Below are 27928 nucleotides of genomic sequence, written 5' to 3'. Positions count from 1 at the left end.
AAACAAACAAATCATGTCCACGTCAGGTGCTAAGTTTCCTTCTCTTGTTCATGAGGCCTACCACTAACTTGAGAAGTGGTTTCCCTGAGATGAGCGCAAAGTGAACACATGAGCTCCTGAACAACAGAGCTGTGCTTCACCAGCTCCCATCACCCCCTCTCCTGGAGCAACCACGACTGACGCCGAGGCATCTAGATGAAGACTGTTGAAATGTCAACCCCCTGAGGAATAGCCAGGTGTCTTTAGTCAGTGATTGGCAAAGAGGCATTTAAATCACTATGAAGCTTGGCTAGTAAAAAGTTCTTCTGGGGGAAAAAACATATTTTTTAAAAAAACCTGATGAACATTCTTTTTTCCCCCCATATGTGCTGTAATCTTTAAGAACATGAAATACAACTAACCAAGAATCCCACATCCCACTTAAGATAAAGCAATTTGTTTAGCTAAAGCAATGGGTTAAGCAGCTTGGGTCTTAGAAAATTTCAAATTTCTTCCTAGTGTGTTTCTCATTAATAATTCAGTGTCCATTGCATACATTCCTATGAGAGTCTGTCATTTCTTTTATCTCTGATTGCTATAATCAACACGCTACAGAAGTTATTCTTTGCCTTTCAGGAGCACTTAGTTTTTGAGAACTAAAACACATACATACAAGTGGTTACCTGGGTAAGCAAGGGGACTATAGGAATGATACATTTTCTTTTTCCAGTTTCTGCATTTCAGACTGTCTGATACAAATAGCCTTGGTGAGGGGTTTAGTTTCTGTTTGTTTGCCTCTCCTTAGTGGAAACTGTACTAATGGGAGGAAAGTTGAGACTCACAGAACAGCGGGTGCCGCCTGGCTGAGAGGAAGAACTAACAAAAAACTGGACACAAAGCTGAATTGGAAAGAGGCCAGGCACTAGGCTTTTCAGGTCACTCTTCCTGGAAACAGGCATCCTTCAGAAAAAGACTTAAGGGGATCTTGAAAAGGAGTAGGGGAGCTAGATGGAGTGATTTTTCTTTGGACTGAAACAGCTGGCAAGCCAAAAGGAGTCCAGGCTAGGGGTGGTGGAAAGTCTTGGAGGTCATTAAAAATCATGGCAATTGAACATTTTTTTTAAACGCAGAAACGATTCAATTCCTAAATGAAGTCAGCGAGTTTTAGGCATGCCCACATTAATTTCTGTCTTAAAGGTTTAGACACGTGAACTGGAGCTGGGACACACATCCAGGGACCTCAGAAAAGGCTGAAATCTTAAAAGGTCGTCCTGCTGTTCCTGGAGCTGGTGACAGGTCTGGTTACCTACACAGCCGGCTCCCACCGAGTTTAGAAGAGCTAGCATCCCTACTGCCAGGCCTTTACACGCTCCTCCCCAGGGGCCGCCAACTCTCCCGGGTACAAAGTACAGCAGGGACGCGGGCGGAGCCTCGCCGAGCGGCACAGCCGTATCCATCCCGGGTGAACACCTGCATGGATTTCCGATACCGCGCCTGGCACGCTCGCCGCGGGTTGTGGGGGAGTGGAGAGGGCGAAGGCTCAGGCTCCTTCCGTGCTCCCAGCCCCGCGTCCGCTTTTTTGCACTCGCTATTCCTCTGGGAGACGCAGGGGGCTCTGGGCACTACAAGCTTTATTAAAAGATTCGCAATGGTTTTTCTCAGGCTCCGGAACACACCAGCCCGCGAAGAGCTGCGGGGTTGTAACGCAGAAGCCCTAACGCAAGGCTGCTATCCTTCCTCGATCTAGCGCTTGCGGCTTAGGGTCAGATTAAGCGATTCTCAGAGTATCTGTGTGGGCGCCTGTGCTGGGGTCCCGCCCAAGGAAAGGAGTGGGACCGCGCGAAGAACGTCACCGCGCTACCAGACAAGCACAGGCACTTTGCACGGGCCATCTACGCGTCGCTCTGGAGGTAGCGCGCCCTGGGTAAGGACTAGAGGCCTCCGCGGCTGGTCTGAGGGGCAGGGCAGGCGGGGGCTGGAGGTGGGAGTTTAGGGCCCTGGACGATTGGACCGGAGTGGAGTTGGGGTCCTTCAGGGCGGGGCAGCAACTGAGGGAAACTGAGATGAACTCCGTACATCTGTGCCTGGGGTCTGCTTCAGTCTTTGCTTTGGACAGGAGCCGGGTGGGATGGGACAGAATCTACACCTTCTGTTCCCACCCACCCTCCAGGAAAGCAGAGAAACCCCCCAGGTCCCCTTAAGGGATGGGCAAAGGGGTGCTGCAGGGAACCCCTGAAGCAACTGCTCTAGCCGATCGAAGCTCAAAACTGGGAAGGAAAGAATTGGGTGAGGGTGATAAACCACCTATAAGTCGCCTTCCTCCCTCCTTTTCTCCGCCCCCCCCCCCCCCCCCTTCGTAGCTGCTGACGCGCTGCTGGTGCCTGTTAATCATTCACCAGCCCACAGCTGCGGCAGTTAATGGCTGTGCCGCGCGGGGCTCTAGTCTCCCGGCTTCCCCTCTCTGCGTTCACGTGTGCCCAGGCGCCCTGGAGAGGCAAGCGGGTGCGCGCAGGCTTCCGCTGGGCGATGCGCCCGGCCGGCGCGGGTGGAGCCGCGCTCCCTACAGCCGCTGAGCGCTTCCCCCAGGCGCCGGGTGGCAGTGAACTGCGGGCAGACCACCGGGGTGCGGAGTGAGGGCGCAAGCGGCGGGGGTGCAAGGAGAACGCCCCAGCCCGGGCAGCCCCATTGGACCCCATCAGCTGAGATGTTCCCCAATGGCACCGCCTCCTCTCCCTCCTCTCCTAGCCCCAGCCCAGGCAGCTGCGGCGAAGGCGGCGGCAGCAGGGGCCCCGGGGCCGGCGCTGCAGACGGGATGGAGGAGCCGGGGCGAAATGCGTCCCAGAACGGGACCTTGAGCGAGGGCCAGGGCAGCGCTATCCTCATCTCTTTCATCTACTCCGTGGTGTGCCTGGTGGGGCTGTGTGGGAACTCCATGGTCATCTATGTGATCCTGCGCTATGCCAAGATGAAGACGGCCACCAACATCTACATCCTCAACCTGGCCATCGCCGATGAGTTGCTCATGCTCAGCGTGCCCTTCCTGGTCACCTCCACGTTACTTCGCCACTGGCCCTTCGGCGCGCTGCTCTGCCGCCTCGTGCTCAGCGTGGACGCAGTCAACATGTTCACCAGCATCTACTGTCTGACTGTGCTTAGCGTGGACCGCTACGTGGCCGTGGTGCACCCCATCAAGGCAGCACGCTACCGCCGGCCCACTGTGGCCAAGGTGGTGAATCTGGGTGTGTGGGTGCTGTCGCTACTCGTCATTCTGCCCATCGTCGTCTTCTCGCGCACGGCGGCCAACAGTGACGGCACGGTGGCCTGCAACATGCTCATGCCCGAGCCCGCCCAGCGCTGGCTTGTGGGCTTCGTGTTGTACACATTTCTCATGGGCTTCCTGTTGCCCGTCGGGGCCATCTGCCTGTGCTACGTGCTCATTATCGCCAAAATGCGCATGGTGGCCCTCAAGGCCGGCTGGCAGCAGCGCAAGCGCTCGGAGCGCAAGATCACCCTGATGGTGATGATGGTGGTGATGGTGTTTGTCATCTGCTGGATGCCTTTCTACGTGGTGCAGCTGGTCAACGTGTTCGCAGAGCAGGACGATGCCACGGTGAGCCAGCTGTCGGTCATCCTCGGCTATGCCAACAGCTGCGCCAACCCCATCCTCTATGGCTTCCTTTCTGACAACTTCAAGCGCTCTTTCCAGCGCATCCTTTGCCTCAGCTGGATGGACAACGCCGCCGAAGAGCCAGTCGACTACTACGCCACGGCCCTCAAGAGCCGCGCCTACAGCGTGGAGGACTTCCAGCCCGAGAATCTGGAGTCCGGCGGCGTCTTCCGTAATGGCACCTGCACATCACGAATCACGACTCTCTGAGCCCAGGCCACGCAGGATCCTTGCGCCAAGAGGAGAGGATGAGGAGAAAGAGGGGCCGGGTGTGAGAGATGAAAGTGTCCCAGGCGTCAGGGTGCGATGAGGAAAGTGGGGCTAGGACACTGTGCGCTTCCGGTGAAGAACCCGGGAGAGACGCGTGACAAAGATAGAGTCGGACGCTTTGTTTATAAACAGGGACGGCTTCCGGGCCCCTTTCAACTCGGTCTCCTACTTTCGCTCCTTCCTCCACCCCGCTTGCACTTCTGCACCCCTCTCTGCTCCCCACTCTGCGATGTTGGTCTTTCAGCCCCGTCCTGCCGGTGCAGTTCAGGGATTTATTAATGTCGCCGACTCAGCCCGACCCTCAGCCCCGCCAGTTGTTATTTCTGTTTAAGCTGAGCCACGGCCACCACCACGGATTTCCCTCAGGGCAAGTCCCCAGCTCGCCCTCAGCCCCGCCCTGCCGCGCCCCCTCGCTCGCCAGATTCTGACTGACGCCCCTAGAGGAGTCTCAAGAACCACCGCTCTCCGTCTCCTCAGCCCTCCTTTAAGGGAAGTCGGACTTGGGAAGGACCTGGGCGGCCGGTCTTTCTCCTACTCTCGGGTGAAGGCGCGCCCTTCCCCGAGCTCCTCCACCCCCACTCCACCAAGAGCGGAGCCAGGTGCTTAGTAAAATCGGTCCCGCGCTTCGAACCCCGGTCCAACCCCTTATCCAAACCCTGCCTTTGGAGCAAAAGGGAGCTGAGAACAAGCAACTTTTTTTTTTTTCTTTTCTTAACGATTCCGGGATTTGGGAAGGGGGAGAAGGGCTTGTGATGGAAGCCACCCTCCGCCCGGTTCACAAACGGCGCTTTTGATTTCAAAGACCAATTCTCTGGGCACTCCCGGGACGCTGGACCGCGTTAGGCCAGGCAGGACAGGACGCACCTTCCCCACGAGCCACCCGGGTGCGTGGCTGCAGCTACACTAGGCTTTCTCCCTCGCCCAAGCTCTGCAGGTGCAGATCCAAGAGAAACAAGGGGCACCGGGGCCAGGACCTCGGGTGACGCCCTCCGAGTCTCGCTTGGCCAATCTGGACCGCAGTGCTGCCGCCTGCTGGCTAGAGAGCGCGGCCCGCCAGGCCCCTGAGGGCTTCTGTCTTTCAAGCGGTGCCTAAGAAGTTATTTTCTTGCTTCACATATTTATTTATTTATTTATTTGTGGTATTTGAAAAACGTGTCTCTGCTTTCCCTTTCTCCACTTTCCTAGTCCAGGGCCTTTTCTTCAGGAGGACACGGGGGCTTGGGCGGGCGTGGCGTGGCGGTGGCAGTGGGGGAAAGCTCTCTCCTCAAGGCCCCCTCAAAACTTCTCCTCTTTGCTAGGCCCTCTTTACTTATCCCTTCCTCTAGCCTTTCTATTTTTTGCTTGTGTCCAGTGAAGTTTGGAGATTTCTTCACACTTTTCTTATGTAGTCTTTTGTCTTACAATAAATGATAATGTGGGTTAGCCTTCTCCCATGCAGAGTGGAAAGTCTTGAACGCCTAGCTTTCAGCATCACCTATATATGATTTGAATATATATTATATACTATATATATTCAAATCATAATAGATCCACATACTATATATATTTGTTTATCTTGCTCCCTTGTCATGAGTCCATGAGACAGTCGCCAGATGCAGTCACTAGCAGTGACAGGTGTGAGACTGGCTAGAACATTTCAAGATATGAGGGTTGAGGCAGCCCTCAAACTTGAAATTTAGAGATCTGATTCAGACAGACTTTAATCAGTGCTGAGGATGTCCCTGCCTCCTCTAGTTTCAGGCATATGTGATTCTAACACACAATCTAGTTAACATCATCACTTCTTTCAAAGACAGTGAAAGTAGAGTAATTTGTGTCTGTTTAATCTGACCAGCTACACTGGAAGCCTGAGTAGGGCAAGGACCAGTCATTTTACTTCTTTGTATTTCCTGTATTGCTTTAGTATGCTGGAGTGTACATAGTAGGCACTACATACATGTTTGTTGGTTATCTGTTTAAGTAAACCAGAGTGTATTACAATTGGGAAATACTAAATCTGGGGTTCTCAGGCTCCCTCACTGACATGATACACAATGGTTGCAATCACTATGGAAACATGTTTTGTGTATAGTTACTTCAAGAAGATCGTGCTTTCCTGAAAGCAGTAAGCAAGAGTTAAAATGCTCCCTAACGTTTTGTTTGAACTAATGCACAAATATGCTTTGGTCATAAATCTGAAAGTTTAGATCTGTCATTTAATAATAATGCATATTACTACTCCTTTGGAAAACAGATTTTTAATGGTTAAGAACAGTGAAATTTACAAATCAAAATCTTGATCATTATCCTCTTAAGAGGACATGAATCTAGTGCTCTTAATCTGTTACCACTGTAATAATAACTAAATAAACAAATGTATTATGTTGTTGCAAGTTGTCTGAATTTGCCATTTGAATTTTACTGTTTCAACAGATTACTTAAACACACAGGCATATTGGCTTGGTTGCTCTATGTTTCACTTAGATTTTAAGAAGAAAGTTTTCAGATTACCTTTAGACTGAGGTTATACCTTGAATTTTTTTGTTGTTGTTGTTAGTTCAGAGAGAGAACTTTGAGTCAATCTGAATAGGAAGCAGCGTACTTGGCTGCACTCTTTATGGTTTGCTGTTGTCACCAAACTAACTAGATGATGTCTCAGTCTCTCACAGATTAAATTACTGTCTGCCCTCATTTATGACCTGAGACTTTGTTGTGGGAACTAAGTAATTGTTAATTTACATCCCAGGGAAAGATAAATGGAAGAGGGGAAAAAGTGATCTCCTAAAGATGTTTCAGAGGTCAATGGGTAAAGGAAATATAAAAATCAGATTTCAAAATAAAAGAAGACAGACATTTTACGCTTTGTTCAATGATGCCCATTTCTATCCCTGGAAGAATTTAATAAGGTACTAGAGGAGTTCATTTGTTTTTTACAGACTTAATTTTTTTTTAGAGTGGTTTTATTTTCACAGCAAAATAAAGAAAAACGAGCATTTTCTAAACAGTGATTCCAGAACCAGAATGGGGAGTGTAGGCTTCAAATACCTCAAATGCCTTTAACTCTAGGCTTTAGAGTTCCATATGTTATTTCAGTACAACTAAAGATAGCTAGACTTTTGTCTTTTCATTATTATTTTTAAAAATTATAGCAAAGTGGCAAATTGAATTCATAACTTAGATGTGCAGAGAAAACATTTGTTCTTTTGGTTTTGTCTAATCTAAACATTATTCCAAGACCCTTCTAGCTGGTTAGCTGGGAGAAAAAACTATTAAATAAATATTCAAACATCCAATTGAGCTGATAATTTAAATAGCCATTTTCAGAAAATTTCAAAATTTTGTTTAAGTTTAGACAGTCTCTTGGCTGGCCTCCTTTTCCTCTTTCACCTCTAAAATGGCTTTAGAGTGAATATTGGGAAGAGGTTTCATGCATCCTAACGGAGGAGGGGGTGAGGTGGGGTCCTCAGGGAAAGGCACCCTGTCTGCCCTTTGCTCTCTGGGAATAGGTTGTTTGTCAGCCTGGATGATTTCTGGCTGCAATATGTTGAAAGCTGCAGCTTCCAGAGCCTGTGATCTGACCTCCGAGCTGGGGAGGCTGCAGCCTTCTCACAGTCCTCCGTGGTTCTCCTACAGCCGCCCAGCTGGGGGTCCACCCCGCCTCTGCCAAGGAGTGACGTGGCCCTGCCATAGGCAGCCGCATGCTGAGCCTCTTGGCTCAGTGACTAGGAGGGATCTAGGGCGGCTCTAGATGAGTGAACGTCTGGGTCTCCTCTGTCTGATAACCTTTTCTGTGGTTCTGTCTCAAGTCTCTTGCGTCTTTCCTTACCTTTGTCAACCCCGTTTACTAAAAACATTCCACACACCTCGCATACCCTTTACACTAGAGGAAAAGGCATAGGACTTGCGTCCTTTAATCTTAGCCTTTGATGTGCTGAGGCAGGAGAAAAAGAATTTAGCTAATCTCTGTGCAACCCCCACCCCCACCACTTCACGCGATCTCCCAGCCTTTCTGCATTGCCTGGAGGCTGGCAACAAGCCCTCTCCTGTCCTAAGGTGATGAGCTCACCTCAGGGTAAGAGACTGCAATGAAATAGGATTTATGGAGGGAGGTAACATGTATCAGTTTAGCGTCCGTGATCTGTCTCTCTCTTACCGGTGACCTCTGTGTTTCCAGGGTGGAATTTCTCAGGCCATCTTCTGACATGATATCCCAAGGAAAGAGCATTATTTGAAAATCTTTGATGCCTCATCCAGTTTAATCCTGATCATTGAAAAATGCTGAACATAGAGTTTGGGCAAGAGAGAAAAAGCAGAGTTCTCCTGGAGAATATTATGGAAGATACATTTTAAAAAATTGTGATATATTCCCAAGTTATTCTGAACAAATAATAGTGATGTCATATTTATATCAATCTTCTTAAAAAAACACTTGGGTAGTAGGGTTGTTTTTATCCCCGTGCACCACATCAGAGGTGAGGTTCTCAACTGTAATGACTGATGCTACATGATCGTTACAGTGGTGTGTGCTTTAAAAATAAAGCACTGCAAAGTCTGTGCTGCTCTCTTATTGCACCATATACCTCTGAGCTCATGAGAACCTATTCCACATGTTCAGATGGATATCTTGCTGCTCATTCAATACATTTCTTTTGTTGGTGTTAAAAGAAGGCAGAGAGGTTCAACGTTGTTATGTGGTTTACTGAGAGGAAGGCAGGTCCAGTGATAATGTTAGTGATCATTTACTGTTTTGTGGACTATCTGGAGACAGGGTATGATAGAGTTCACTCTTGAAAGGGCTGCCTTAGGGATAATGAGATACAGTCCAGCTTCCGATTTCACCCACAAAGAAAAGGAAGGTGTTTCTGCAACGATGTCAAAGTTGAGGAGGCCTGTGAACAGAAGTAACCAGGTCAAACTATCAAAAAATCTGCTTGTCAGACAGATGGAGAAAAGCATCATCTAAAAAGGAAGTACAATTTAAAGTATAAGCCCTTTGGCAAAATGTTCACTTTGATGATAAACATACTCATTATTATCAAAACATATATCAAACTCAATCTTCTCAGCCCAAAGCTGGAAATATTATATTAACTTAAGGCTGACACTGCAGACATGCTCCTAAAGTTCTTCAGAATGATAATTAGCTTAAAACTCTAAAATAAATAACTCTTTAAGCCAGGTTGATTCAAATTTTCAATTTTGAGTGGACAGGAAGTATAAAAGGAAATGAGAAGTGGGGAATGCCAGCAGCTAACATGTTATCTCTGCAGTGGAATTCAACTCTGCGCCCCTCCCCAGTGCCTACATGCCCACATCGGTTACAGACAGGGACCTCGAGTACTCCCAGCTTTAAAAATTTAAGAAATACTTATTATGTATCAGAGTCTACTTGGAGGAGGATGTATTATGGAAACACTGTAGAACATCATATACAGAAATAGTTCTGACTTTTACAGTAGCAATACCTATATCAAAAGATAACTAGTACTCCATTTAAATGTAAAGAGAGAAAAAACCTTGATAAGCAAGCAGGGAAGTATCACAGTCACACTTGTGACTGACTGACATAGCTATTCTAGAAAAGGCTGTCCAAACATGGATGAACATGGATGAACAGTAACTCTCAATAGTGTTCTTTCTGTCTCTGTAACCCTTGAACAACTCACTAATCTAGCTAATATTATTAGCAGTGGCAAAATGTCTATTCAAAGTCAATAATTAAATTAAACATTCTCCTTCATGTCCAATGAGCCACCATAACTAGCAAATCAAGCAGATGTCTGCCTGTCTTTTTCAAGACTCTCAAGTCTCCCTATGTATAAACTCTGTGTGGAATCTGAACACACACAACTTAATTAATTAGGCAAAAAAAGGAATTTCTTAGGTAATAATTGGTGAAACAGAACTTAAAAAACTCTGTCCCCCCTCCTTTGCCTTTTAAGTTCCCTTTTCCTAACTCACCTCCCTCCCCCAGCCTAGGACCCTTTGCTTTCTGACTTTTCCCACTTCTCCCAATAGAGCTTTTCTCAGAAAAGGATTTCTTTTGATCTGTAGTTTACATCACTGGCAAGGCTTCAGGTGTTATCTTCCAGAAGCAAGATTTTTTAATAAGGACACAGTATCAGAACGTCAGGCAACAGTACCCTTGAAATTACATCTTCTTCTAAGGCAAATATTTCTTAACAAGTGGTCCACAAGTTCTGCATCAGCATCACCCAAGAACTTACAAAAATGCATATTCTCTATGCTTCACCATAGAGATTTTGATTCATTAAGTCTAGGGTGAGGCTCAGTATTTCTGAAGTACATTGAAGTTTGAGAACCAGCAGTTTAGGTGTTAAGAGCATGAAGTTTGCCATCAGCAGATGTGGTTCTGCTTTGTGCGTCCTGTGATGCTGGGGAAGTTAATCTTCATCACGTACATTTTGCTCATCTGTGAGATCAGGATAATACCTCCTTTGTAGTGCTGTTATGAGGAGACAATGCATGTCAAATGCTAAACCGTCAGAACTCTTTTAGTTGTGAATCAATGAAAACCTAATTAGCCCACAAAACTGAAAATTCTTGAGGAAGACCTGGCTTCACAGTGTACTTGATCTATAACTCAGTACGATCTTTTTTTTTTTTTTTCCAGTCTCCTTTTCTTACCTCTGACTTTTGCAACCATGACTCTATTCTCAGATTGGCTATTCCTGTGTAATTACAGGATAGCTGCAGAAACTGAAACATGACATTTTTCCAGGTTCAAATTTCAGGACATAGAGTAAAAACGATTCTCTCTGATTAGGCTGTCTGAGATCACGTATCTGTTGGGAGCCACCCCTCCATGTGTCTCTTACCCTCCATACACTTTGCTGGGTATGCCAAGAGTATGAGGCTCTGGCACTTTTTACCTGGATTACTTCTCAAGGTTGTGTCTGCAGCAAGCAATCTTGAGCATAGACAAAGAGAAGGCTTGATTACTGCTACTACAAAGTGGTGGTTTCCCTAAGATCAGTGTCCCCCAGCTGTGCCTCAGCCAGACTGCAGCACAGCATCCATTTGGGCTCATACTGCATCACCCCCATGAGAATCAGGGACAAATGGGGCTAATGTAAATCATGTTGTGTACTGGCTGCACCACGAGTAATAAAGTCCTTCATCTCTGCCTGGAAATCCTGTGTCTTCTGCCAGCATCTATGAAATAGCAAAAGACCAATTGATTAGCTTGTAAGTAGAGTAAAATTAAATCCCAGATCCTGGTAGTATCTACCACTGAACCCATCAGCCAGGCCTGGGGATTATGGTTGGCTGGGCCTGGGTGATCTACTCTACTTTTGGAGCTGGGAGTGTTAATTCCACCTGGAAGTGGGAGGGGCAGTGAGGGGGGATTCCCAGAAGAAAAGTTATATACAATTACCCAAATAGATGATGAAGGGTATGTTATGTGGCAAAAATAAAATTAAGTAAGAACCATTTACAACTGTCTAGCATAGATTCAGGAGCCAGATATATATCTGTATCTAAATATATATATTAAAAAAATATATATATATATGTATATATCAGATTCTATACATATATCAGATTATATGTATTTATATATCAGATATATATATATATATATATATATATATATATATATATATATATCAGGTTATCTGCAAGAGGAAGTAGAAAATTAAAGTGATTCAGGTTTTAAAATTCTGCTATTTGATCTAGTCATATATTTAAGTATTAAGTAAGTAGGAAATACTTTAAATATACCAAATTTTATTTCTTTAAATGTTAGCACATATGAATGTTGAGCAAAATTTATTTTTATTTATGTAATAAAAAGAGAAAGAATATTAATTGTTACCAGGAAAAGGAAAATAAGAATTACCTTGGTTCTTAGTCACCCAAATAAAGAATTTTTGATGAGAGACAAAAAGCGCGATATAGGCAAGATTTTCATTAGTGAAGTAAAAAAGTAAAAGTACACGCCCAAGAATCAGGAGCGGGCCAATCCAAGAGAGGAAAAATGGCACTGCTCCTTTGTTTTTCCTGTTTTTATATCCTGGTTTCGTGATTGATTAACTGATTGATTGTTTGACTGATTGACAACTCAAGTTCCCTGCGCTCTGGTTGATTGACAGCTCAGGTTCCTTGTGCTCTGGTTAACTGACAGCTCAGTTTCCTTGTGTTCCGGATTGTTCCTTTCTCCCCTTCCTTTCCCCCTGCCCAGTGCTCATTTCTATCTAAACTACCTAACATAATGATATTATTTGGAAAGGTCAAAGTATATCCATAAATATTACTGACAAGATTCCATATGACCTCAAGAAAATGAACCATTCTGTGCATCAGATTCTATATCTTTAAAATGAGAATAATTAGACATCAATCCAGGTTAGTAATAATTTACTACATTCCCACAAGATTAATGACATTGTTTAAATATATTTTAAAATAAGGTTATAAAGGCATTTTAATGTTATACAGAGCATACAGCTAAGCATACTGAAGATGGTATGGAGATTAGGAACATATATGAACAACATGAAGTGATGTACAGTGTTTGGTCGGGCCAGCTCTGAAGTTACATTTTACCATGAGCAATTGGGAAAATGTTTGCTTTAAAACAGTTTTAAGTAATAGAAATCAGATAGCCCACCACAGCCTGAAATAGGTACCAACGATTAGGAAAATAGCATCCAAATATTTGGATTTCCTTCTGTTTTACTGTGGCTTACAAATGTATTTGTGCTACATATTTGGGGCCTGAAATACCATCATGAAGATAACCAACTCGCATGAATTAGACTGACAGTTTCAGTTCCCCTCAGGTTTTATGGCAGTTACATAAAGCTGTCAGTAACCAGAGTTTAAAATATAGCAGCAGGGCAGGCAGGGAAGAAAAGAGAAGTAACATTTATTCAGTACCTCCTTTGTAAGTAATACATTTTTTTCTAGGTGCTTTATATATGCTATTTCATTTGGTCTTCACCAAGATTCCTATGAACTAGAAATCTTTATTTCTGTTACAAAGCAAGGAAAGAGAGAGAAACAAACAAAAACACCACCAAAGAAACTTGTCCAGCATGTTAAAGCTGGTGGTTGGCAGGACCAGATCTAAAAGGCAGACCTATCGACTCCAAGAACATGATCCTTCTACCCCATCAGTTAAAGGTCTTTTAAATGGCACAGAGATTCCATTCCATGAACTACGCTGAAATGGGAAAAGTTTGACTGTTACCTCAGGTTTTACAAACTACAGTGACCAAAATCAAATGTGAAAATGTACCACTCTACTCACAGTCTGTACTTAACGGATGAAAAAATAAAATAAATTATTGGTAGATACTAAAGAAGTTATCACATACCTCACAGAGACAATCTGATTGCCTAGGAGAAATGCCAGTTTCACCTCTACGTCACATGTGGCCATGTCAAGAACTGCTCTAAAGAAGGAAATGCCAGAGCTCAGTGATTATGTAGGTGGGGTTAGAAATCAGAATGCCTGGTTTAGAATCCTGGCTTTGAAAATCACTGGCTATGTCACTATAAGCAGATTATTTATACACTTATGCCTCATATATCTTAATTAAAAAATGTGAGTAAAAATAATTTATGTCTCATAATGTTAGCAAAGTAACAATAAGTCTTTTCAGGATTTTTTAAACACTTGAATAATCCTTTTCATTTACAGAACTATCACAGAGACAGTGATAGGTGAAGAACAATGCAAACCAGAAAGTTTTCTTTCCACTTATGATGATATGGTAAATGTGTTCTAATTAATAGGAATTAAATAATTAAGAAACATTAAAATAATTATCAGATACTATCATTAAAATGGCCATGAGAATAGGACAAAACCCCGGAGTTTAAGAAGGCAAAATTCTAGATGAGCAACATTAATTCAGTCCCATAACTATGATAAACAACTTTTAGGACATTAGTAACAGTTGGGATTTCTTTCCTCTCTATTTAAATAAACTAGTCAGTTGTTCTGCTGTAACGATAGTGTAAAGTAATTAAAGAGCATTAAACTCAATCTTTTTATCTGGCAGTCTTTCCAATTAAGAGGTCATGTCATTTATCAGGATACCCATTAAATAGAATACCCTGAATTATTCAAATGAATAGAGTCTAGTTAAGGAAAGATGAGAAACTCAGAAAAAAAATTGTTCCCAAATTTTAAACTCTGATTTATTAAACTATAAAAAAATTATTTTCTTACAAATTCTTCTTTTTGTAAATTATCTCACTGAATCCATGAGCAGAAGGAGTAGCATGCAAAACAAGGAGGTAGAGATGCGAAGCACAATTTGAAACAGCTGTGGACACTTTAAAGCTGGGGTCTGCCAAGTTTTTTTTTTTTAATGTGTGCTTTCTCACCTGCAGCTGCATCTCTCTCATTTGCAAACCAAGGATGGATCTATAAAGAATAAAATTGATGACTGCATCAATTCCTCTGAGAGTTAATCTTTTTCCTATGGCACTATCTTCCCCAAAGTGAGAATCTCTACAATCATCACAAGCAACATCGGGTTACAATCCATTTTAAAATGAAGTAAAACAGACTCCACTCTGAATTGAATATATATTCAAATTTCCCTATCATTTTTTTTTTCAGACAAAAGCCCAGGGGAAACCAAGGGGAAGCAATTGGCAAGCCAAGTGATGGGTTCTTGCAAATTTGGTGAGTAGCAATGAAGAGGATGGAAGGTCAACCAGGATTTGCTTGGGCAAGACCCAGTTCCTGCTCTCTCTTCCTAAAGCACAGACGGCAGGAACCTGATTTCCCAGTTGTTTTCTGTTAGTCTATAGATTCCCTTTGGGCCATTTATCTTTGATCCCTCAGCGCCAAGGAACAGCCATCTGAAAGCAGTCAGGAGCAGGAACTTGGAGCTCAGTCACTTAATAGCTTAGGTAAGTGACTTCATAGCTTAACCTTAGCTTTAGTTTCCTCATCTTTAAAATAGAGTAATAACAGAACCTATATCATAGGATTGTTATGAAGATTAAATAAGTTAATATTCGTAAAGCACCCAGAACAATACTTGGCACACGAGTTTTCTAAGCATACAGCAAATATCATAACGTTGATGGATTTATTAAGACAAGGCAAAGCCTTGAAGTCATTGATTTTGGTATTGGGACCACAGCTCTTGAGTGTTTCTCTCCCTGCTCTGGTCTTCTGGAATCTCCCCAACATGCGCTGCTCACTCACAGGTCAACTAATTTTTCTAAAGTACAAGTTATTATTGACTTATTATGAATTCCTGAATCCTAAATGTGTTGGCTTTCTAACGGGAGTTAACACTGGTTCCTTAACCTGGCTGCATAACACACACACCCAGGAAACCTTTTAAAAACATAGATTCCGAATGCCCAATTTAAGAAACTCTTGAAAATAAGGCCCAGGCATCAGTTGGAAACAAGATTTCCACAGGATTCTGACATAGGTGGTTTCACCAACTGGTATCGAACCTCACCTGGACTCAAAAGATTTCACAAAGCAAAGTATTGCATTTGTAGCGAAGAAATTTTGGGTGCTGTGGTTAGTCTATCAGTGGTGGAGCTGTTTTTTGCAGTATGGGACCTTCTCTTGTTCTTCAGTTTGCTCCATACCATCATGAGTTGCCTGGCGTTTAGTGGCTCTTCAGAAGCCCTCTGTAAATCTCCTAATACAAGAGTGTTGTTGCCAATCCCTCTCTTACTGGTATCATTTTCAAGGGCGATGGAAAATAATCATCTGACATTCTTCCTCTTTGATATTTTTTTTCTGCAAGACACTTCTCTTCATGGGAATCAGATTTTGTAAATGTGTAAGTTTCTGTAGCTTTCCTTTCCATGTGCTTCATTACTCTCGTGGGTCTTGGTTCATGCCTCATCAATTATTTAAATTTAAAAAAGTGTATATAACATTATTAACCATAACCTCTTCTACTGCATCTTTTCTAGTTATCTCAAGTGACTAGCATATGTAATACAAGGTCCCTGAGCAAAAAGAGATTATGTTTCTTTGATATTTTAGTTCATTAATCATCACAAAAATGGAGTCTATGCTGGGGCCTGAGGAGGTTGGGATTGTGACTGGTGGGAATAGTATGGTGATGATGACAATGACTACTACCTCTGTTATCCTTATTATGACCTCCTGCCTATAGTTGACAGTGAATACAGGTCCCTGTGCTACACCGTATGACCTTCTTCATCTATTTTATATATAGTAGTTATATCTTCAAGTCTTAAACTCCCAATTTATCCCTTCACACTCCCATTCCCCACTGGTAACCATAAGTTTGTTTTCTATGTCTGTGAGTCTTTCTGTTTTATAAATAAGTTCATGTGTGTCATTTTTTTGATTCCACATGTGAGTGATATCATACAGTATTTCTCTTTCTGGATTACTTCACTCAGTATGACAATCTGCAGGGCCACCCACGTTGCTGCAAATGGCATCATTTCATTTTTTATGGTTGTACATACAGTAGTATTCCACTATATAAATATACCATGACTTCTTCATCCAGTCATCTGTAGATGGACATTTAGGTTATTTTCATGTCTTGGCTATTGTAAATAGTGCTGCTGTGAACATTGGGGTGCATGTATCTTTTTGAATTAGAGTTCCCTGTGGATATATGCTCAGGAATGGGATTGGTGGATCATATGGTACATCTATTTTTAATTTTTTAAAGAATCTTCACACTGTTTTCCATAGTGGCTACACCAAACTACATTCCCACCAACAGTGTAGGAGGGTGAAGGTTACTTCTGAGTTAGAAAATACATATTTTAATATTATGTCTAGTAAGTTAAAAACTCAAATAATATTCTTAGAAATCAAGGATTAGTGAAAACATGACTTTGTAAATATCCTGATTCTGCATCTTTGTTTTAATTGCTTGTCCCCAACAATGTTTTATTTATTTTACAAAAATGACAAATTTTAGACAGTAAATTGGCAACTGTGTATCCTTAAATTAGTATCTTGCTTGAAAGGATTGTATTCACTTTATTTCCGCTACATGTGGATTAACATCCCTAGACAAGTAATATTGGTGAATAATACTTTGCACAGCTGAAGTGTTATGAGAAAAAGTTCCTTAAAAGTGTGTTTTTCTTTTATCTTGGGATTTGACTTTTTATGAAACCACCATGACTCATCATCCATACTGGCTAGAAAAATCCTATCTCTGTTCTTTAGGGTAGAATATCAATTGTCCTGTTTATAGTATAAATAGATAATCTCAGAATCAGCAATTCTTTGCCATGAAAAGGAGCTGTTGAGAAATATACATTTATTTCACACATTAACAAAGATATCTGGCAGCACCCAGTGTTGTTATATTTATTGAGCAGTTTTTTTATAGAATCAGATTTTTACAAGGGCACGAGTCTTTAGGTTACCATGAAACATTATTCTAAATTTCATAAATTGTGTAATTAATAATTGACAGATTTTGTTTTAGTTGATTTACTCTTTGGTTGAAGAAAAACTAAAACAAAAATTTACTCAAGTTTTTTCGATTTCTCATTTCCAGAATTCATTTTCCATCTCAGTTCCTAGAGTTAAAGAAAATGATTAATCAAAGTTATAAATAAAGTATTAGCATAATTTATGGAAAAAATATAATACTCTGCACTAAACAATGCCATAGAAAATAATCTAGAATTATATTTAAATGAATCTAATTTAAATGTATTTAAATGAATATATATGTTTAAATCTTAACATTTAATCTTTAATCTGAGGCAGACAAAATCATTCTTGTGGTATATTTGTCTGATTTAATTAGAAGCCCCCCCTTTGAAAAGTAGCTACCGTCATTGCCTTTGAGGAGCTTTTCTTTTTTAAAGAGTGGGTCTTGACCTATAAAGGATTCGTATTACAGTTCTTAAGTTAGTATGTGAAAATGGAGATTGAAGTAAATGAAATGCAGTGGTTTCTAAAACTTTATTGAATTCCAGACCCTCTTTGAGTTTAAATTTAAAAGAAAACCAATCTTATTTCATGGATGGGTGGAGAAATTTCCATCCATATCGCATCAAACATTTTGACAAACATGGAAATGCAAAGAAGGTACAGTTGTTAGTGGAAAACTATTATTTGCTACTGTGCAAACCAATGTTAACTTTCTCATTCATACAAGAAATATTTTTAATTGCCTACAACCCCAAACAAGACAAACTCTCTACTTTCACGCATTCTAGTGGGGTGAGACAGACAATAAACACATAAATATAAATATATTAAGAGCTATCATGGAGATAAAGCAAGGTAATATAAGACAGTGTTTCTGGGAGACTAAAATTGAGTTGTCAGAAAATGTTCTTCAGAGGGGCTGCTATTTAAGGTAAGACATAAATGATCTATAGGAGACGGTCCTGGAAAGACTGAAGGGAAGGGCGCCCCAGCTGAGGACCTAATATGGGAACGATGTATTCCAGGAACAAACTAGAGACTGAGCAGAAGAGGATGAGCAGGAGAGAGGAAGTGGCCAGTGAAGAAGGAGGAAAATCTAGAGAGGAACATGACTCTGTAAAGAGGAGCCAAATGCTTATGAGAAGTCTAGTAAGATAAGGACAATTAAGTGACCATTAATTTGATAGAATGTGGGTCTATGCTGACCTAACGTAGCACAGTTTCAAAGGAATGGGATAAAGGCTCATTGCAGTGGGCTGAGGAAAGAAACAAATGAATAAATGGAGATAAGTACAGTCAACACTTTTGCAAAGTTTTTCTCCAAAACAGAGATGAGAAATATGGCAGGAGCTGGAGGAAGAAATCAAGAGAACGTGTTTGCACTAGTGGGCGTAATTAAGTTCACAGGGATAAACTGATGAAAAGAAGGAGTACCCCAGGAGGGGATTCCCGGAGCAGCAAAGGCACGGGCTGGAGAGCCTGCGCCCGTCCTGGCTCTGGTGGAAGCCAGCGCGCTCATCTCACAATGAGAGGGGTGAGAAAGGGGGCACCGGGTGCGTACTGCCTCTTGGAATGGAGACTGGCGATTTGGGGATACATGAAAAGGGTGACAATCTCATTTTGGAGAGTGGGAAATGGGCATTTATTAAAGTATAAAGATAACCAACCAGTACTGAATACCCATTCAGGATACAGGCTCATGAGTTTAAACTGGAATCAGTCAGCAAAAAGTACATGCTTTTCTCCAGGCTTGTTCAGCTGCCAATGCAGAACAAGACAGTGGGATAACCAGAGGGAGAGTTGTTTTGGGGAGAGTGAAATGGAAGAAAGTCTTAAGAGAGTTAACTTTTTGAAAGTACATAGATATGATAGAGCTGAGTATGGAATAAAGAAAAACGTCAGAGAGATCATGAAGAATCAACAAGAGTAAAGACTGCTGATTTAGAGAACTTGGTATGATCAAAGCACAGAGGCAGAGGAGAATGAGAGAGAATGCAGGGAAGTGAGGTTAAAAAAAACTGGATACAAAAGACGGGGGACAGTACAGCTGTCAGTGATAACAAGGTCCAGGGCAGACCCGCAGGTGCGGTAGCTGGTAAGATGGGGAAGGATGTGGAAGGTGAGGCGGGTCAAGGAACAGTGCAGCCACATAAGGGATGAATTTTTCACAAGGACATTGAAGACACCAATAAGAATGATAAGGGAGCAGAGGAGATGACAGAGATTCCAATACTGAAATCTTCCATGAGTGAAGGGAAGAGACCAGGAGGTTAGTATGTCACCAAAAGGAAAGGTAGGCCAGTCTGATGTGAACGGCAAAGATGACTGAGTTTCAAGGACAGAGCAGTTATACAGAAGCACAAAGAGAACAGAGACACCAACCTCACTCTCAAACCCCAAGGGTTATCTGTATTAATGGCCAAATTATTTTCTTTAATCTAAGTAACTGGTATCGTGTAGACAACATGATGTCTGTTCCATCAACGGTCAGAGTTAGAAAGGGATAGGATTCATTAGAGTTTAACCCTCATGTTTCAGTTTTATTCTATTACATAAAGATATTTAACCTCACCCACTTACAGAGGTACTCTAGAGAATAAGGAGCTAGTATACATAAAGTATTTGAAATTATAATACATTCACCTCCATTATTCATTTTCAGATTTGCCTTGTATGAAATAAACCTTGACATTATAGGATGTTTCACTGGAGGGGATGGAGAATTGCGATATAATGACTAGGAAATACAAGACTAGGAAGAAGCTATATTCTCATAGGTGATAAGACTGCATATTTACAATTTCCCTTTCCCTCTCAAACTGTGAACATAACAATTTAACACTAAAGACTGAACCTTCCCTTTGGCTGCATGAAGCTAATAAAGCAAAACAATCAGCATATCTGGGGTACAATTTACAGGAAGGACTTACTACACACTTCTTCCAGTTCTTTTGACAAATGTACTGGCTCTGTTGATGCCCTATGATAGATCCATTTCTATCTGTCCTTTTTTTATAATGAATCTCACAAGGAGAATAAGCAGAAAACATATTATACAACACAACTGTTTGTTTTTTCATTTCGCGTTCATGATTACTTGAGTCACAGATGACATATGATCGAAACTGGTAACATATGTCTGTGTCTGACAGAGGACATTTTTCATCCTTCGAGTCTGGGTTACATCTTCAGCAGCAGGTGTTGTGAATCTAAGTGAAGTGAAACAGGCTTCTAAATTCACTTCTGAATACTTCAGAGTGCTACATGGGACGAGAAATAAAAGGAACAGTTCTATCTTTCTATTCTAAGCCATGGAAGTCTAGCTTACCTCCAGACTCTACAAGCTTCAATAACTCATTTCATTTTAATGTGGTATTTGTCCTTTTGATCAGAGGCTGGCTACCTGGCCCACCTTTTCCTGTCCTCTGCTCCACCCCTTTCCTCTGCACATCTTTGACCCTGTTGGATCACAGAGGTGTGGGAGCAATTCCTGTACCCCAAATGATTGTTCATCCCTCCTTGCCTTTCCTGGTGCTTGGAAAGCTCTTAGCATTGTTCACCTCTGGAACATTTTGACACATCCTTCGATGTTCAGGTAAAGCATCACCTACCTTATGAGGTCTTTCCAGTCTACTGCATCCATCTCTCTCACAGCTAGTCATTCCCTTTCCTTTCTTTCCAGGTGCATCTGAACACACATCAGGTACTGTTAGGGTGGCCAGACCAGGGCAACTTTGAGAGGAAAGGGGCCCATTGTTAATAATTACCCTGGGACAGCGGTTGTAAATGCTGACTTCCCTGGCTAACCAGGATGTGTGGTCACCCTAATTATAGCCTTTAAGGTGTCGCATTGTGGAACCAACCTCCTCCTACAATCAGACTGTGAGGGCAAGGCTGTTCTGCACTTCATGCAATGGCCAGTGGAATTTAAATACTTAGTGGATATCTACTGCCTTACTCTCACCTTTCTTGTAATAAAGATGTCTTTAGGAAATCACCCTGCCACACTCTTTGTATTCTTCTAATCCCCAGCCCATGTCATGTGAATGGAGCCGAACCTACCCTCCTTTGCCCCATGTGGGTAGGGACATGATTCAGGTTCCACAGGTCAAAGTGATACAGGTCACTGGCCAGCCCTCCTCAGTCAGATTGGTTCAGATGTGCACATGGTGGTCTAATTAGAGCCAATCTTATGGGGTTTTTTTTCCCCAAACTGTGGAGAAAAGAAAACTCAGTTTCCACTTTGGCTTTTATTCTGTGAGGCTGGAACTGCCAGGGAAGCCCTGGCCTCCCCTCCAAGGAGAGCTACTAGTGAGAATGCAGCTAACACTGAAGAAAACAGAGCCAAGAATGGATCCTCCAAGAAACCACTGGAGCTTCTGTCTCCTTTGTTGCCTGCAGTTGGATTTTTTAACTCTGTACTTTTGAGTCACATGAACCCATAAATTCCCTTTTCACTGAAGTCAGTTTGAGTTGTGTTTGCAGAAAAAAATTTGTTTTCCTGACTGATGAGGCCTGGGCCATTGGAGGCGCTCGGTAAGTACTGGTTGAATGAGATGACTGAATGGAGCAGGGGCTACTTGGGGGCGGTCTCGGGACTGTGAGTGACAGTCAGTAACTCTCCCACCTGTGGCTCCCAAGAGCCTACTGCCGAGTTACCTGTCCCTCAGGAGTGCCCTGTGCTGGCAGAGCCTCCTTCAGGGACAGCTCCTGAGGCATCAACACAGGCTGTCATTTTTGTTTGTTTCTTTGTTTCTGTACTTCATAGGCACTTTTTTTTTTTTTTTTTGGTCCTGGGTGACTTGATAATAATTTGGGGACAGCTATTGAAATAAAAGGCAGTGTTACCTCCAGTTGTTGTTTATAAAGGTCACTAACTAGAGATCTGAAATATGCCATCAAGATAAACACCATCTCCTCCCTAACCGTTCTCCCTCCCCTTCTTTGACCAAGACGCAGGGGCTTCGTCCAAGCACACACACTTCAGACCACCAGTCTGGTCCGGCTGGCCCCATCAGCACTGCTCTCATGTTTCCTCTAATCTTAAAGGCCTTATATAATGATATATATTGAGAAGATGTTTAGAGATCCCAGACACCAAGGCCTATGAAACAGCTTATGGTGGGGAGGGCACGGATAGTGTCACAGTCCTTGTGTAAACAGCCGCTGCCCAGGGTGTCAGCTCACCAAGGGGACCCCACTGCTCTCAGCTCCACAGTGAGCACAGATTAGTTCACTTACCAGTTGGCCAGTTCCTTCTGGGTTTGAGCTGGAGAGGAGCTGACTGACAAGATTTGACTTGAAAATCCATATTTCAAGTGGATTTTTCTGAGGGCTGGAAATGGGTGGAGCATAAAGAATATCATTTTGATGAAACAACTAGAAACATCTATTTGGAATAAACTGTATTTGGGGGAATCCTTGGATAAAAATTCACCTCTCTTCCTTTGAATTGAACACGAAATAGTGTTAAGATTAATACATAAAATGATAGGTTAATGTCATCTCACCAACCATGAGTTATCAACCAACTTGAGTTTAATGACCCATTTTGACATCAAGCACTCTCACCAATAATGACTGTGACACAGGGGCTCTGGGCTGCATTCCAGAGGCCCAAAGGACACCCTTGCCCTTTCCTCTGTGGTTTTGCCCACACGGCTTACATTACTTCATGGGGGTATTGATCATCCATGCCCCCAGATCTATTCTCCACACAGCTAAGTAATTTTTTTAGCATCATAAATTAGAGCATATCTTTCTCTAGCTTAAATCCCTTCACTGGATTTTCATTCTCTCAGAATGAAATCCAAGCTCCTTGGCATATTCTATAATGTTCTGCCTGGTCTGTCTATATTCAACTCAGATTACTTATGCTCTTACTCAGTAAACGCCAGCCAGTGTCGTCTTTTACGGTCTCAAATGTGCTGTGTTCATTTCAGCACCAGGGCCTTTGCACATGCTAGTCCCGCTGTCTGGAAGGTTGTTCTCCCCACCCTCTACCATTACCCCCCTCTACTTTTCCTTGCTTTAAAGCTCTTATTGCATTTGGTAACTGCACATTCATGTGCTTGTTGATTTAATATCTGTCTTCACTAGAGTGTAAGCTTAAGGAAGGCAGGAAGGGACCTAATCTGTTTTATCATTCTGTTCACTGGCACATAGAAGGTAGGTACTCAATAAATATTTGTTGAAATATGGTAAAATAAAATCAAGTGATGGGATAGAGTTCATACACCACTTAGCTCAGGAGCACCGGCCTCATTCTAAGTCACCTGCAAGGACGCTGTCCTCTCTTCTTCAGTCCTGGGAACAGATCTGCCCCCAAAAGACTTTTTAAAACTATAAATGTTAGGGTTAAAAGGTACCCTGGAGATACTGGTTTACAGATGGGGAACGCTGAGGCTTATAAAACTGGGTGACTTACCTGGGAAGGGGTCACTTCTTCGCTCCTCTGGGTTCTTCAATGAGGGAATTTTTCCTAAACGCTTCTGGCTTTTTACGTCCCCCTTAGAGGCAAAGCGAGTTGATTATGAGTTTGGAGAGGAACTAGGAGTGTGGGTTCAGCCCTCAGCCCTTCTTTCCCGTGGGGATCTGTCACAGGACATGCACGTTCTGCCCTGCTCCTCCTCACCCCAAGTTTTCAGGGTTAGGCTCTGCCGTGGGGGCGGCCTGCAGCTGGCTAGTTGTGCTTCTGACTGGGGATGGTGAGGGATGTTTGTCTAATTCTGGGTTTCGTATATGCAGGGCCATGGTGCCTGCACACTTGAGCTCTGTTCTCACGTCTAGCTCCTAATTCGTTTAAAAGGAAGTAATTTTCTGATTCCTGTGCCTGTTTTACTTGGTCTAGAACTGGCTGAGCTTAGGCCCCTTATATCTCAACACCAAAGCCCCACAGTCGTGGGGACTAGAATTCAAATTTTTCCGAGCTCTGCAGCCAGTTCCACCACAACTCCCTCCTTCCCAGCCACCTGTGAACTGTCTCCCCAACCGTCAGCACCTCCGACCCGGCGCTGCAGGGGCAAGTCTGTCCTCCGCTTTGTGCTTTCCTCATGCTGATTTCGGTTAGAGACATACTTATAATGATGTCACCCTGAACATGTTTTGAGGCTAATGAGATAAATGTTTATAGAGCCAACTTAATAGAAAAATTGGGTAGTAATCAGATTAAAATAAGTTAAATACCTCATTATGAGTTACTCAGGTTATAAATACATTTTTAATCATCAACATATTCATTTTTACTTTTCCTCAAATTGTATTGTAAAGTCTCTAATTTTGTGTTTTATTTTAAATTGTTTCATGTAGCTTCTTGGAAGCTCTCATTTCACTCCAACATTTATCTAGATAGGAGATCGGGATATTAGTCCTCCGGTGGTTGACGCATATTTCAGTTCATTATGACGAAGAGGAGAATTGTATTCTGCTTTATTATTGCTCTAACGTTAACACTTTCAGTATAATATTTCTAATGGACTAATAGATGGACCCTTCCCATATTCAAATGGAGTATAAAAAATTGTTTGGTATAATTATGATCTTACTTGTGGAAACAAATATCTTCCCTAGTCATCCTGGGAACAGTGGAGAAGAGAAAATTGCTTACAAGGAAAAAGCAAAAGAAATACATATCTTTACTGAGAATCCTTAACCACTCTCCATTGTTCCACCTGAAGCAAAAAGTAAAAGAAATGGTAACAATAATGTGAATAAAATAAAACTTAAAGAGCAAACACTAGTGGTTCAAAAGATTAAGGCCATTGCACACTGTGCATCTGGAGGAGCAGTGGGGCAATGGATGTTTTCCCCTGAGCATCACCTCCTTTTCCATGAGGAGAATGACCTTCTCAACTTTTTTCTGCATCAATATGGTATACGTCCTTCTCAGTTTGGAGGCTGTGTGCTCTATTTCAGAGATTCTGCTGTCTTTGGGATAGCTAGATACAGAGTTTTGATTTCTCATATTTTTGTTTCTTCTTATCAAGCGCTCAACAACTATCTACAAAAGAATACCCTTAGTATAGAAATACGTTAGAACTTGAAGAGACCAAGCGAACATTGTTTCCACAGGAACATTTTTGTGCTTTAGTTCCTATGAGATCAAAGCTTATGACCAGGTTGGAAAGAAACAGATGTATCTTACTATTCCTTTTGTCTATTTTAATGCCACAATGCTACTCCCTTACACAAGCCCGAACTCCAGTCAAGGCTATTATCTCTGTCGATTCTTCTCACATTAGTTGGAGTATCGGCTAAACTACTGAAAAGAGAGACTTCAAGACACAGGGGCTTGAACCTGAGAGAAGTTTATTTCTCTCTCCCACGACAGTCTGGAGGTGGGAGTTCCAGGCTGGAGTTGTGGCTCTGCTCCACGAAATCCTGTAAGGACTTGGGCTCCTTTCATCTTGTGTTTCCACCATCCCCTAGGCATTTTCCTCATTTTTATGGTCAAAGACTTGTCGATACATGTTTGTTTCAGCCTTCAGAAAGTAGAGCTTAAGTCTATGATATGCAATTTCATTTTACGTAAGTGTAATAGACAGAACAATATTTTCCAGTATCCAGTTCTTTTCTATTTATGGGCACATGGACCGTTACACTTCTTCACTCTCTGTGGTTAGGCACAGGCATGTGACTTGTTTTGACCAAGCCGATAGGAGCCGGAGAGGCATGCGTCACCTGTGTGCTGAAGTTCTCGTGGCTGGGGCTGGACTCTCCATCCCTTACTCCCCCTGCCATGAGGGCCACAAAGCACATGTTCATGCAACAGGAGGTGCGATGAGATGGGAACTTGCTGGAATCCTGAGTGAATGCAAAGTAGTCCTCTGGGCTTGCAGCAGATTCTGGTCGGCAAGAAATCACCTCGTGCTGTTTATGCCTCAACATAACCTAGCCTATTCTGACTTTTACAGCAGATGATGTGGACACTGTACACATTATTTCTGCCCATGTTTTATGGGTGAGAACATAGTTGCATGGATAATCTTGGTTCAAGGGTGAGCAGGGCTGTTTATACTGCATTACTATGGAAACAGAGCGGGGCAGATAGCTGGGGCAGTTGGGGGCAGTTGGTCTCAATTTCCAGCCTCACATTTTAGCGCCCTGCTTGCTTGGAATGCCCTCCTCCCACTTCTCAGTCTGGGCACATCCCACACATCCTCCAAAACACAGTTTTCTTCAAACTCCTCAACATTCCTGACTTCTGTCTCCTCTAAATTCAATGGCTCAATGTTTATGACCTTTTATAATGTGAGTCATTCATTTAAAAAGGATTATGGAATATTCACCCACCTCCAGATTAGACACGGGTATATACTGGTGATGTAATCCCCAACTTCTGGAGCTTGAAGCTTCCACCTGGGTAGCATGGGGCCCTACCCAAATTACACTGTTCATATATGAATCAGTCAGCAGTGGGATGGCATATGAGTAAATGCTAAGTGGCAGCGCACTACTGGAAGATCTGAGAAGGGAGAAAACCCTGAGGTAGACTGTAGGACGCAAGAGGACAGGGACCATGCCTGTCCTAGATTCTGCTTTATCTCCAGTGCTGATCACTGGGCCTGGCATACTGTAAGTGCTTAATATGTTTTTGTTGTTTTCATGGAGAACTGTGAGGCAGGCCTGATGGGTATCTTGAGGAATCTTGGGACATAAGGTTGGACCAGTAAGTAGGATGGGACCAGATTTTGAGAAGTTAGTCATGGATTTGTGGATCTCCATGTACTAGAAAATGAGAAATACAGGCTTTTTTTTTTTTTAAGGGAGATTTAGAAAGAATCTACTGGTTTGCCAAGTGAGTTTGGATGTAAATATTAAAGTAAAAAAGATGACTAAGTCAAGACTACAGTGATGAAAACCTAGTTTGGGATGCCAGTGGTGGACCTCAATGCAAAAGGGCAAACCTAATGGATATTTCAAAAGGAGGATCAACAGGAATTGGTGACAGAGAATATAAGGGTTAAGGGGAAAAAAAAGATGGAAAAAAACAGATGGAAAAAAATAGATGGAATAAGAGCAACTAAAGGTTCCAGCCTAGAATTCTGGAATGAGAGTTGTACCATTAAAGAGATAAATGTTGCAAAAGGCACCTGTGATGAGTTGAACTTGAGGCATTTTGTATCTGCTGTGTGGGAGGAAATCTACATGGGGCCATGGAGCGGGCAGCTGAGGACTGGAGAGCAGGTGTTGTCAGTGAAGATACAGCCTTGGGAACCATATGCTGTGGACATGCACGGCCTGAACAGACCTCTGCTCAGCTTGTGTCTCTTCCAGCACACGTTACGGCAAGCAGAGCCAGTCCTCGGTACAGTCGTCAAGTGGGCCTTGCGCTCCCGTGGCCTCTTCCCTGCCAGTGGAGCCCCTGGACTGTGTCCATGCCAGCGTATAAGGGAAAGGAAGACGGCAGATCATGCAGAGGAAGGGCAGGGCAGAGGACAGCTGAAGGGACAGAGAGTGGCAGAAGGAATGCATCCCAGGAGGAATGGCATGGCTGGGAAGTGCAGAGGTCCAGAGCGGAGGCACACAGGCAGCTTCTAAAGACTTACTTACAGATGTAAAAGATCTGTGTATCTCTGGGTGAGTGCACATGTGTGTACAGAGTCAAATGCATATGTACTCAGAAAAGATCAGCA

General features: G+C 42.8%; 2 protein-coding genes across 9 annotated transcripts in view; one reads left to right on the top strand and one right to left on the bottom strand.

Moving 5' to 3' along the window:
- Positions 1-427: 427 nt before the first annotated feature.
- Positions 428-6288, top strand: SSTR1 (somatostatin receptor 1). Of its 2 annotated transcripts, XM_045504329.2 has the most exons (2): positions 428-1903; positions 2725-6288. In XM_045504329.2, the coding sequence occupies exon 2, from the start codon at positions 2792-2794 to the stop codon at positions 3854-3856; it is 1065 nt and encodes a 354-aa protein (XP_045360285.1). In that variant the 5' UTR covers positions 428-1903; positions 2725-2791; the 3' UTR covers positions 3857-6288. The 2 variants fall into 2 exon arrangements, with proteins under 2 accessions (XP_045360285.1, XP_010965339.1); XM_010967037.3 differs by lacking the exon at positions 428-1903 and having other exon boundaries at positions 1936-6288.
- Positions 6289-6427: 139 nt separating this feature from the next.
- The window catches only part of LOC105078474 (C-type lectin domain family 14 member A), a 36972-nt gene continuing 15471 nt past the window's right edge, over positions 6428-27928 (bottom strand). The window contains exons 2-5 of one of the 7 annotated variants that reach the window (XM_074365605.1): positions 23722-23803; positions 22536-22629; positions 20906-21026; positions 6428-8784 (exon numbers count right to left, since the gene is read on the bottom strand). In XM_074365605.1, the coding sequence (XP_074221706.1) occupies positions 8731-8784; positions 20906-21026; positions 22536-22629; positions 23722-23803 (351 nt within the window). In that variant the 3' untranslated portion in view covers positions 6428-8730. Of the gene's footprint in view, positions 8785-14281; positions 14298-16898; positions 20555-20788; positions 21027-22535; positions 22630-23721; positions 23804-27928 lie in introns of those variants that run through there. The other 6 variants (XM_074365604.1, XM_074365606.1, XM_074365607.1 and 3 more) reach the window with 6 other exon arrangements.

This window comes from Camelus bactrianus, chromosome 6 (assembly GCF_048773025.1).
Source record: "Camelus bactrianus isolate YW-2024 breed Bactrian camel chromosome 6, ASM4877302v1, whole genome shotgun sequence".
NCBI lineage: Eukaryota > Metazoa > Chordata > Mammalia > Artiodactyla > Camelidae > Camelus > Camelus bactrianus.
Note: the sequence above shows the minus strand (reverse complement) of the source record. Positions and strands in the feature narration are given on the sequence as shown.